This window comes from Ursus maritimus, unplaced genomic scaffold (assembly GCF_017311325.1).
Source record: "Ursus maritimus isolate PB19 unplaced genomic scaffold, ASM1731132v1 scaffold_15, whole genome shotgun sequence".
Lineage (NCBI taxonomy): Eukaryota > Metazoa > Chordata > Mammalia > Carnivora > Ursidae > Ursus > Ursus maritimus.
This window is the reverse complement of record NW_024423897.1, coordinates 5023779-5037140: the sequence shown is the minus strand read 5'-3', so window position 1 is coordinate 5037140 and position 13362 is coordinate 5023779. Positions and strand designations below refer to the sequence as shown.

Genomic DNA, 13362 nt, shown 5'->3' with positions numbered 1-13362 from the left:
CAACAGATACAAATAGAGTGATTGCATTTAGCTGGGGAATCAGGAAGGGCTCTGTCAAAGTGCAGCTATTTCCCTGGATCTTACCAAACAGGTAGGATTAGAGTATTGGAGCTATGAAGGAAGAGGTTTTCGGTTGGCCTAAGCACAGGTTTTGGAAAGGGAGTAGAGGAGAAGGTGTTTTGTTGTAGATACCACTTATTTCATGGTTGGAAATGCAGGTTGCCTGGGGCCCCTGAATATCAAGCTAAGGATTGTAGACCCTTCTCCCATAGATAATATAAGGCAGTTGTTTCCATCGACTAGCAAAATCAGAATTATATTTCAAGAAGAAAGTAATCAGCATTATGTTGGACAGACTGAAATAGGGAAGAAAGTAAACCTGAAAAATCACTGTTTGGCAAGTATTTTTTTAAGTACTGTGTGTCACGCCTGAGGAATGAATAAAAGGATTGCTTTTTACAAGAATGAATAAAATGGATGGCTCTTTAGAAGCTCACAATTTGGTGGATATAACATACTAATATTCATTAGTATAACATACTAATGAACAGTCAATGTATTGTCACAAAGATGTATGCAAAGGACCATATGAACATGGAAGAGGAAAAGATTGGAATTTTTGGCAAAAAAAAAAAGTAAACTTCCCAGGGAAGTGAAAGTTGGGCAAGATGTTGAAAGGTGGATAGGCGTTTGCTAGACAGGAGAGAAAGGAAAGACTTCCGGCAGCATTTGGCTTCGTGGACAAAGGTACACCTGTTTTGCATTCATGGAATACGCTTAAAATAAGGTCTGAACTGGCAGACTGTTTGTGTTCTGGAATCACATCCTCACACCCCTATCTCCTAACAGTTTTAAGAAAAACTCCTTTATTGCCTTCTAGGATATTACTGTGCTTTCCCTACTAAGAGATCCCAGAGGGAAAGAATTAGGTTTTTACTCATTTCTGTTTTCTTGGGGTCCAGCACCTAGTAAGTTATACTAACTATGCGGTGGGTGGGTGGATGGATGGGTGGTGGTTGTCAAGAAGGAAACCTCATACTTTTCATTTTTTCATATTTGGCATCTGATTAAGGCAATATTATATCATTAATGCTTTTGATCTTTCATTTATCTGTTGTAGACGTGAGGAATTCATCAAGAAGGTTTAGGTGAAAGCAATGAGGTCTGTGTCTCTTCTACCCAAGGGCTCCCACTGCCTGCCTTCTTTCCGTATATACTTGGTCCTCACAGGCCCTGGAAAATTAAACTCCGAGAGTGGGTTCTGCTTCTCACCCTGTAATCTGAGCCTGGCACTCTCACTCTGAAGCCCTTTTAACCTCCCTGCTTGGTAGACCTCTACTCCGCTTTCCAGTAATCACTCATTTTCTCTGTGGCAGTCACCTCTGTCAGAAGCATATTAGAATTGGCACCATTCTCATTCCACACAGAAAAGGGAGCATCCCCTCATATCCCCTGGCTTTCTCCCTTAGTGAATGCAGTGTGCTCTGAAAAATATGATGGTCCCGATGCCTTTAGAATGCCTGGCAAAGGGGCTTGCGTGTGCCTATGATACCCTTAGATTCTGAGATTTGGGTCTTTTCAGCTTCCTGATGAGCCTTTCAGATGCTTTCCCACTAATGATCACTGAGCTTGTACTCAGGAGATCTCTTGGTGGAATCTTTTCTCACCTGTTCTCCTCTGGCAATGCTTCAGAATTTTGGTATTCAGAGCATCTCTATTATATGTCAGCCACCCAGACTTGAGGATGAATTCCCCAAGAATAAAAGCCATGTCTTACTTATCTCTGGATCCCTTGCCCCTAGTGCAGTAAATAGCACATAGTACCTATGATCTGTCAAAAAATAGCATACTTTATACTGCATGGAAAAAACAGTAAGTTATCTGACAATAGCCAAAACAGAATTAATAATTAAGTTCATTGATTTCATTTTTTTTTCATTTTTACCCAACTGAAACCTTATATATACACACTTCTTATCTCCCTTCTCCACCTTATTTCCTTTGTAGTACTTTCCAACAGATTATATATGTCTTTTATTTATTTTGTCTTTTCTTTTAGAATATAAACTCCATGAGGGGAGGAATTTTTCAATGTTTGGTTCGCTGGAGTCTCCAGAAAGTCTAAAACAATGAATAGACAGTTATAGAATAGGCCTTCAGTAAATACTTAAGTAAATTCTTTTCACCATATACAAATACAATATATACAAATACAGAGCCTTAACATCATATATCTAGGGAGACGAAAGTATTGCTTTTTGAAGTTTTAGGGAGCTTGCCACTTTTAAGGGATTGGAAGCCTTATTTTCATTGAACGTTATATGAATTATTTCCTGAAGCTTCAAAGTGAAATGCACAGTTAAAAAGAAATAAATATATAGTTCTAATCAAATATGCTATACCTCATTTTCAGGTTGACAGGTTTACAGCAACAAATATTTATTGAAACCCACTTTGATGGTATACACAGGTCCATGTGTACAACAGGTGCCTAGGTCCTGCCGTCAAGAAGCGTATAATATAATATGATAGGAGAAGTAAAGAGATATCAAAGCACTAGCACAGGGTACCACAGCCATACACAGGAAACATACCAACCAAGTCTTGAGGGAGGGGGAGGCCAGGGAGGCTTCTAACGGACAAATAGCAAAAGTGGGGGCATGGCAGGGAAGAACAGTCTTTTCTCTTTAGAAACTCATTATCCAATGGGGCAGGCAGATAACACAGCAAGCAGCCCTAGTAGAATCTGTTGTAAGAGATATGGGGTCAAAGTGCTGGTCGAACAGAGATGAGGAAGAGATTGGTGCCTTTTTGACAAAAGAGAGAAAGTTTCACCATCCCAGGAGAAGTGAACTTGAGCTGGGTGTTGAAAGAAATGGGTTAAAGCAGAAGCCACAAGTAGAGGAACGGAGACAAGAGAGTTGGCATCTGTGCATCTGCAGAGAATTAAGAGTGGCTGAACCATGAATAGGGAAGGAGTACTAAGAGATGAATCTGGAGGTATGCAGGGACTGGATCTTAGAGGGCCTTGTATGCTGTCCTAAGGAATTTGAAGTGTATCCTAAGCAGGGAAGAAAATTGTGGTCTTTCTCACCATGGAGAGCTCTACCCATACAACACAGGGAAGGAACGCCAGTAAGTGGTTCAGTTCAGCGCTTCATTAAAACAAAAAGACAAGTACACTGGAAAACATGAGAAAGAGACCTAGGGACTAGGAAAAGAAAAAGGAAATGAAGGAATGGCATAGCAAGAGTTTTGGGTTTTTTGTTTTTTTGTTTTTTTTACTGCAGCAATTTTAGGCCTTAATTTTCTATTTATGTGTCCATTTGTCAAGGAGGAGGTCAGTTATGGCTTAGAGGGCCAGTGGAGGTAAGTCAGAGTTTTCCAGGTTCTGGTGGTCTCGGCCATTGACTTATCAGAGGCGTACACTTCTCACTATTTATGAGGATGTTTGAGAATTTCTCCTTGGGTGTACATGGTCCCCCACAGTGGGACCAATTAGAGCAAGTCAACAACTTAAAAAAAAAAAAAGAGTATATGTAGCTTCTAAGCTGAAAGATAGATGTATGGGGGTTATTATTCCTATTTCCCTCTACTTTTATGTATTTTCAAAATTTCAAAATAAACATTTTTTCTTAAGTAGTTTAATGCCCAAGAAACTGGTATTAACGATTCAAATATGTTTTTATCTTCGTTTAATTCTTTTCCTTTCCTACAGTATTAAGCACAATTCTTTAAATGTGTTACTTATATGATACTCTCAGAGTGTGTCTTTTATTTATAGTGTGTACCAAGAATGAAGGAACATAAGGTATGGGATATGTTACAAAGAAGAGCAAATCATTTACAGTCCCCCCAAAAATGTACAGCTGTGCTGGTCAGGGAGCGCAATTTATAAAATTGCCATTGTATACTAAACATAGAGCAAATGTGGATTCCTGTTTTGCTTTTCAAGTGCCGCTAATTTTCAGGAACAATATTTCTTTTGACCCTTAAGTTCTTTAACAGGCTTTATAAAAGGTACCCCACATATCTTCCCATTCTTCAGAGGACGATCGAGCGGTGGTATGGAGAGCCAGCATGTACCACTCCCATCTTAAAACTTATGGCAGAACTGATGCAAAATAGGTAAGAACTGCACTGGGAGAGAAAACAAACAATCGCTGTTTGGCAGCATCTCCAGAGGTCAGATTTTCCTGCCTGTATATATTCAAAGCTTAGCAAGAACTCAGGAACCAAAAGTTTTAAAATAACTGGTGAAAGCAATAGAATTGGAGACAGAGGTTGAGACCTCTTGGGAGAAGGAACATAGTACGCTTAGGTGTATGAGGTGGAAGACTACCGCCACCATTATTTAAAATATTCAAAGGCACCAACGAAGGAGGGGCAGCTCTTTTAAGTGTTTCACTGCTCAGCTGCAATTCCGCAGACTTTTAAAGCAGGAAAGAAGGTTAGAGGTCTCCGAGTTGAGCTGCTTCCTTTATGGAGAAGGGAACTGAGTCCCAGAGCAGTTCGTGGACACATAGTTTGTCTCAGGAGCCCCCGGGATCGTCCCCGCTTTTACCCCTAAGTGATCCTTCTTCCTCTTTGCCAGTATGCATGTATGTGGATGATTTATGTGCTCAACATTTTCATTTAAATAGTGATGACAATGAACAGGGGTGCATATATCTTTTCAAATTAGTGTTTTCATTTGGGAGAGGGGAGGTAAATACCCAGTAGTGGAACTACTGGATCATCTGGTAGTTCTAGTTTTAATTTTTTGAGCACCCTCCATATTGCTTATCACAGTGGCTGCACCGTTTTGTATTCCCACCAGCAGTGCAGAGGGTTCCTTTTTCTCCACATTCTCACCAACACTTGTTACTTCTTGTCTTTTTGACTCTAGCCATTGTAACAGGTGTAAAGTGTAATCTCACGGTGGTTCTGAAACTGATATACTATATGTTAATTATACTTCAATAAAAAAATATTGAGTGAAACATTAATAGCAACTACAACACTTCTTTTTTCCAACTACAACACTTCTTAAAAATTGCCTAAAAACTTAAAAATTTAAAAAATTGCTTAGTTGAACTTATAATTCGCCCAGACGAGCAGAGATGCAAATACTCTGCATGTAAATATTAACAAAGATGTAGCTAAAAGAGAAAAACTGCAAAAATCTAATTGGTTTTGCCTCTTTAAAATATGTCATTGTGAATATGGCTTCACACCAAATTACCTGTCACTTAGCCATCTGATTTCATCAGTTCCTCTTTGTAAACTGCGTGTTGGAAGGGAGATATCCAGACAGGAAAGGAATATGGACTGCAGCTGTAATTTAGCTCTCATGCTGGGTTTTTCACAGTAATAATTTAAAATCTATTAAACGAGAGGTGGGGAAAAACCTGGCAAATGAAGAAATGTGAGTATTAGTCTTTTTTAAGGCTGTTTGTCTTTTAAAAACTATTCTCATATGTATCTTAGATACTAAAGGAAGGGTGGCTATCTAGTTCATATTTGAAATTTGTTTTTGATTAAATTATGATGTTTTCAGCCAGATAGTTGGTATTATATATTACTGATATAACATTTACTACTAAGTGAAAAAATCATTGCACTATATATTGTGAAGTATTTTATACCTGCTGTAGGCAAATGATTCATATCTATCTAGCACAAGTGTTGTGTAAGAAGTACCTAGTGAAAATCTGTATCTCAGAAAATGTCATCTTGTCTATATTTCTCCAGAATCTAATGTGAATTGTATATGTACATTTCTTTAGTCAATAATTGAATGCCAACAATCAAAAGTTCACAATATTTCTTATAAGTTATCATTGCACTTTATTCTAAAGCATTTTGAAAAAGCATGGAGAAGCAACAATCCATCATTCCTGGCAAAAGGACTTTAGCAATCATCATTGCTTTTTTGGTATTTCTTTGCTAGGACCTGGTTTCATATTTTTTGCTAATCCTTTAAAAATATATACCATTATTTCTTGAAAGCACAGAGACCAAGCATATCAGAGCCAACTAAAGCCAAACTGATGTTAAAAAAGCAAATGTTGGGGCGCCTGGGTGGCTCAGTTGTTAAGCGTCTGCCTTCAGCTCAGGGCGTGATCTTGGCATTCTGGGATCGAGCCCCACATCAGGCTCCTCCACTGGAAGCCTGCTTCTTCCTCTCCCACTTCCCCTGCTTGTGTTCCCTCTCTCGCTGTCTCTCTCTGTCAAATAAATAAAAAATCTTAAAAAAAAAAAAAAAAGCAAATGTTATGTCAGGATGGCATGTCAATCCTTTATCCTGTTCATACTGTTCCCACACCTGTCAGAAACCAGGGAAGTAGAATTGTTCTCATTTAGAACTTCTAGGACTTCTTTCTCTTTGTTTAAGCTATGTGCCATGGAAACTATAGTCCAAATGGAATTTAATGTTTAATTTGAAATATGTTTGAAGTATCAGATGATCCCTTTTGCATATGAGCAGTATTAAAAGTACCTAGATCTTCTGTCACTTTAGAATTTGTTTTAAAAATATGTATGGGGCACTACAGGAGATTGCAAATGTAAACCACTATCCAGGTATTTATATAAACTTACATATACACACCTGGATTTTTTTATTACTATCTGTCAACCACTTTGCATGAAAAGAGAAGAGAGTAAGAGGTCTGCAATAAAGGATGTCAGGATGTAGTTTTGATAGATAAAAGTGAATTCTTTGAATCAGCAAATGAATGAAATTAACTCTTCTTAATCGTGCTAATGTCTTTATAGTGAGAAATCAGCATACATATTTTATCAACACTTGTTTAATGGACTGGCATTTTTAAAAAGGGATAATTGTAGGGGCGCCTGGATGGCTCAGTCAGTTAAGCATCTGAGTCTTGGTTTCCGCTTAGGTCATGATCTCATGGGTTGTGAGATCGAGCCCCGCCTCAGGCTCTCTGCTCAAGGGGGAGGGTGCTTGAGATTCTCTCCCTCTGCCCCTCCCCCCACTTACACGCATGTGCACATGTGCTCTCTCTCAAAAAAAAAAATCTTTTTTAGAAAAGGGATAATTGTACTAGTGCTACTTCTAATAAATGAAAATGCTAGGCACTTGAAATCTACATCTGGTTTCTTTATCTACATATAGAGTCTGATTTTTTGCTATATTTCTTAGATCCCAGCGTTTGAATTTTGATGTATCATCTCCTAATGGAATTCTTCTCTTCAGAGAAGCTAGTAAAATGATTTGCACTTATGGTGAGTATCTTTTTCCATATTTGTCTCAGCAATATAACTTTATCTCTTTGGAGGAAAGAAAGATGTTGGTTATTTTGTTCTTTTGAACCTTCATATCTGTATGAATTTGTGAAGTGGGTAATAGGAGTGCAAAAAGCCAGGTAGCTATCATATTGGCATCAAAAGTAAGTAAGCTACACGCCTTTGACTACAAATCATGCCTGACCAACTTGATGAATTTCTTTTGGATAAAATTGCAGTGTCAGTAAGCAAAGGGAATACACTAGATAGAATATTGAAAAGTTATAGCATATTCAAAATTGCCAAAAGTTACATCAGGGAATTTGCTGTTGTGAATCAAGGAATGCTTAGACCAGTATGTCACCAGCACTGAGTTTTGGAAAAATATACTGCCAAAGAGCAGTAAATATTTTATTACAGGGAATTTGGGGGCATTGCACCCTTAGAATCAGAGTTCTATAGTAAAGCTGGTCCTATGCAATTATTGTCAAAAAAATCATTTAGCCATTAGAATGGAACCTTAGAACCACCATAAACCCTAATACTTGCCAGTTCTGACAGCTTCATCAATGAGATTCTCCATTCTCTGAGATCTTTATGGAGCCTGGGAATGGAGGTAGGATGGATAAGAATCCTCTGTTGTAGTTTGCCCCTCTCTGGCTGAATGCTGCCTACAGGCTGGGCTCCGTGTGGCGCTCTCCTTGAGACATGGCTCCCTATGTCCTCTCGTCTTATTCTGTTTTCTTTTTGCCTGTTGGTTCTTTCTTTTCCAAGTTAGTAACCAACTCTGAGTACATTTGGTCTCAAAAATTGCCTACAGAAAGCACCTATTCAAGGCAGTAAACTTGCACTTTCCTATATTCATCTGTACCAGCAACTACATTGTCACCGTTTTTTTTATCTGTTGAAAATAGACACTTTAGAATCACATAAAGTAGAAATGCTTTGTCTCCTAAAGGTAAAAATGGACCCCTTCTCAAATATTCTCAGTGCAGTCTGCTGTACTTCCAGTGTATATCTAACTCCTTTCATTGTTTTACCATTCAAAGATACGTGTCTGGACCATTTTCCAAAATGGCATCTTAGAAAAAGCATAGTTTTGGGGACACCTGGGTGGCTTAGTCAGTTGAGCATCCAACTCTTGATATCAGCTGAGGTCTTGATCTCAGAGTCGTGAGTTCAAGCCCTACGTTGGGCTCCAGGCTGGGTAGGGAGCCTACTTTAAAAAAAAGAAAAAGAAAAGAAAAAGCATAGTTTTTGGAGATAAAAAGCTCTGAGTACCAATCATAGTACCAATCCTTATCAACTCCATGACCCTCAGCCAAGACACCATACTTCTTTGTGCCTAGTTTTCTCATACACAAAATTAGGAATACTGACTACCTACTGAGCTCTACCCATCCACTTAGCAGAGTGGTTAAGTGAACTCCTCTGGGTAAAGGGCTTGGCACGGGGTGTGACATGGAATAGGCATCCGGTGAACATGCTTCTCCTTGATCCAGAGCCATTCTCTACACTCACAGAACCAGCCTTCTTCGGACAGGGGTTCACTGACCACATCACCTTTTGGTTCTGCTCCTGCTTGGACCACAGTGTCCTGCTCCCTTCTGCCTATAATAAGCGCTTAGCTTCTATTTCCTCACTTTTAAAAAGGAAATAATATTTCTTATTAGGAAACAGTTTATGTATAAGAATTGCTTAGTAGTTGATAGAGCTTTAACTATAGAAATGTCAGATTTCTGTTACCAATCACAATTGTATCTTTCCTTCTTCTTTTTCTGGATCCAGTTTCTTTCACTAGGTGTAATTTTTCCTTTGGGGCTTATTCACTCCTGAAGTAGGACTGATAAGAGCAGTGACTTTCTCATCCAGTGTTACTGGGCCTCTAGGACAGAATGTATGTCCAACAAGTGACATCAAAAACAATCTCAGAACAATGCCAAATCTATAGGCTTCAAAAGCTACCCAGTCCTCTGTTACGTTGTCTAACATAGGCAACGGCATTGCAGCAAAAGTTGAGAAACTCAACTATATGAGGATTACGTTGGAGGAAGAAGAAGAGAAGCAGACTGAAGGAGAGAGAGGAAGGGTGGGAAGAAGAGAAAGGAGGTGAAACAGAAAAGAGAAAAAACCTTCAAAGCATTCTTGAGAAGGAAAGCCAGTACATTTTCTTACCCTAAAGAAAAACTAGGGGATTAAAGCAAGGCTCTGCACCTTGGCTTGGACTAATAATAATGGTAGCTTTTATTTTTTAATCAGCTATTACATGCCTGCTCCTACACTAGACCATTTATCATTCATGAGCCTATCGAATCCTCAAGGTGGGTATTATTTTCTGCCACTCAGTGCTCATTTGGCCTTGGCTAAGTTGCTTAGCCTTTCTTGCTTCAATTTCCTGTTAGATGGAGAAAAGAATACCTACTTCATAAGGTGGTGATGGGGATTCAGTTCAATAGTGCATGGCAAGCTTAGACCGGTTAGCTTCTGGTGATGACGGTGATGAAGAAATTGAAGCTCATAGAGATTAAGAAACTTGCCGAAGATCGCATAGCTAGCAAGTAGTCGAATTCGAATTTCATTCAAAGTCTGTATAACTTCAAACAATAGTCCTATAGGACTCCATAGTCCTAATTGCCACTTGGGAGTTGCCACAGGAAGATGGTGCCTTGGATATTTATAAGGAAGCACAGTTCTTTAAAGTATGGTGATTTCTATCCTAAAACTTAAGGGAAACCAAAGGCTCAGTGGAAAAATGTCCTTCAACTTCGTCAGCCCTGACCTCAACACATGCACTTTACATAGAATAATAGAAAAATGTCCTTTGCCCTTCACTGATTCCCATGCCGGCCGCCATCAGCCAAGCTGATGTGATCTATCTTCACCCCCCGTAATGCTTTATTACCCATGTGTTTTACCTCTGGAGACTGTAAAATGCTCTTGGAGGGAGATCATGTGGTTGCCATCCAGGAGGCTGAAAGATGAGGGAGAGCGTGACTGGGAGGACACAGAAGAGCAGCATTATTTATTTCTTTGGTAAGCCAAGCGGAAGGGAGGGGAAACCCAGGGAGGAAAGAGGCCAGAACATTCTGTGATCCCTTCCGTCCCCATCTTCCCTGGGTTTCTGCTCTGCTCACGTCTCCAGTGTTTGGGCAGCCGGTGACTGGGGTGGTACAGAGTGGGGAGGACTCTTCTTCATAAGCACCTGATTGGTTGCATATTTTGTGGAATACCTCTACCTTCTTGCTCAGTGAGACTGGCAGAAAAATAATACTTTCGATATGCTGTTTTATTTATCTGCATTCTGTCATGATATACTTTGATGTAAGTTTTTAATTTTGCTTCCGCTCTCAGCTGTTCTCGCCGTTACAGCTCAGGGTCAGCAATGAGGTTAGCCACAGTAGCACAAAACAATTTCCTGTTTGTACAGCCCAGGTAACATTTGGATGAGGATTAAATTTTACCACATTTTCCACTAGCCCAAGCCTATTATTTCTAATGAGTTTTAAATTGCTTCAAGAACATGTATTTCAAAACTTAGTGCTGTGATCCATTCAGCCTGAGCAACTTAATAAAAGAAATTCCTTTCTTAAATTTTTGGTTAAAATGTTGCATGCAGTGTAATAAATGTTATTACTTTGGAAACCTACTTCTCAGTTTTAAGGACTGGATGTTTTTTATGCTCAATTTCCATTTGTCTAATCTTTTCTTCCCTTAGCCTCTGGGTACTGGTATCTTTAGTGACATCTATTGGTTGAAGAGTGCACAGAAGGGAGAAATAGTGATTATTCTCATAAGACTAGCCAAAATGGAACTACTTTTATTCCTTCCTTAGCTACCTGATTTAAGAAAGCTCAGTGTGTGAAAATCGAAACTTTAAAAATGGATGGAACAGTTATGATTTTTCACTACATATGAGAATTTACATCAGGGTTCTTTAAAGCAGTATATATGCTCCAGGTGCATTGAAGGTATGACTTAATCATATACTTAAATTGGATTTGTAAAGCAGTGTACAAGCAACTGTTATTTATTGTGACCTAGAAAACAGACCAGTGGCTTTCCAGCTGGGTTTTGCAGAGCCCGAGAGATCTGCGAAGGTACCATCGAGGCTCTCCAGACAGCGGGGAGGAAGGAGCCCTGTTGCCACCTTGACCCCAACCACCCAGCTATGTAGTTGCACTAGGCTTGTTTATAAAAAGGATCGCCTTTTGAAAAGTTTTTTTTTTTAAGAGCTTGAAAATTACTGACATGTACTATCAGAAGTGTTGTAAGAATGAAGGATTATGATTGTAGACTTATGTTTGATGATTACAAAAAGATAGTTGAAGAATGCATTGGTCTTGGAATAACTAGAGACTTCATAAATGTCACCAGGAAATAGCAGTTCTGGAAGACAAACTATCTAGGAACCACGTCTATGGCCTTAGATCCTGTCTGAAAGTTGGTTGGGGTCATAGAGTGACAAAGTAGTACAGTAAAGCTCACAGAAGTCTTCTGAAGGCAGTGGAATGATCAACCCCTTGAGGATCGCAGCACCAGGATCAGGTGGCTTGCAAAAGCAAGACCTTGAGGAACACGTTCCATAGCAGGTCCACACATGGACTTGGCTCCCCTTTGCACACAAGCAGAAAATATTGACTAAGCTGTCAAATAAGTGAGGATGATCTCCAAACAAGTGTGTAGAGTTCAGTGCACTCTTTCATCCAGGCAGCTAGCATTTATTGATCATTTACTATGTGTCTGACACTGTGAGAGTCACAAGGGATAGGAAAAGAAATAAGACACACAAAAAAGAATCCTCCTGATTCTCCTCTTGAGGGACTTGAGTGCAACAGGGGATTCAGTCAAGTAAATGAAGACTTAGGATGCCTTGTGCTCATTTATGCTTGAGAAGCATATAGGGTGCAATGGTAGCCCAGAAGAAGTTTCTAACTCAAACTGAGGAGTCAAACAGGGAAGTCACTTTTGAAGGAATAGAATAGGGCCTAGAAGTGTGAAGATGCTATTTCAGGCAGACAGTAGCTTTTACAGAATTATACAAATATAAATCATTAGTGTGGTCTATTAGCAAACTGCAGAATTTCAGAGTTGCTATAGAGAATAGAAAGGGAAAATCCTGATTATCTCATCATCCAAAGGTAACCATCATTAACAGTTTAGCGTGTGCTCTTCCATACTTTTTATGTGTGTGTATATAGATATATTTTTCCAAAAGTGGTATTATAATGTATTTGCTAATATGTAATTTGCCTCTTTTAGTTATGTCATGGCCATTGCTCCATGTTAATATATCTAAATCTACCATATCTTTTTATTTTTTTAAGTTCTTTTTTAAGCTTTATTTAAGTAATCGCTAAACCCAATGTGGGGCTCAAACTCAAAACCCCGAGATCAAGAATCGTACACTGCCCCGACTGAGCCAGCCAGGCATCCTCACCATATCTTCTTAAATAGCTGCAAAATATTACATTTTATGGTCATACTGTAATTTATTTATTCACCTTTTGACAAATGTAATTTTTTATAAACGTGATTTTTCACTATCCTGCTCTTTGTTTCGGTAAAAGCCACTTTGTGCATTTAGCTTCGTGAGCTTCATTCATTCAACAGATGTACACTGGGAGCAGCAGGCGCTGTTCCTGACTCTTCCGATACATCAGTGAGCAAAACTAAAAAAGACGTTCTTGGAGTTAAGATGGCGGAGGAGTACGGGACCCCTTTTTCAGCTGGTCCCCCGAGTCGAGCTGGATAGGTACCAGACCAGCCTGAACATCCACGGAATCAGCCTGAGACGCAGGAAGATACATCTAGATCTCTACAAATGAACATCTCCATCGCTGAGTATTGAGGTACGAAGCGGGGAGCCATGAAACCGTGCACAGATATCGGAAGATAAACGGAAGGGGGAGGGAGCCGCCGCGTTCGGGCGCCGGGAAGCGGCAGCCACCTGCACGGGGGAGCGGGCGGACTCACGGACCTGCACCCGCAAGAGAGCGGACTGAGACCGTGAGCCCAGGAACGCGCGCCACCAGACTGAAACGGAGCTCCGGAGCGCGGGGGCAGCTGGCGGCTGGCAGCTTACGGTGTTAGAAACACAAAGGACAGAGACGCGCCGGCCCTGGAAGTGAGGGC

General features: G+C 39.8%; 1 protein-coding gene across 1 annotated transcript in view; it reads left to right on the top strand.

Moving 5' to 3' along the window:
* RANBP17 (RAN binding protein 17) overlaps positions 1–13362 on the top strand; it is a 320296-nt gene that overhangs the window by 252956 nt on the left and 53978 nt on the right. Inside the window, exons 21-22 of the mRNA XM_040630304.1 lie at positions 4021–4128; positions 7148–7230. Coding sequence (XP_040486238.1) covers positions 4021–4128; positions 7148–7230 — 191 coding nt within the window. The remainder of the gene's footprint in view (positions 1–4020; positions 4129–7147; positions 7231–13362) is intronic.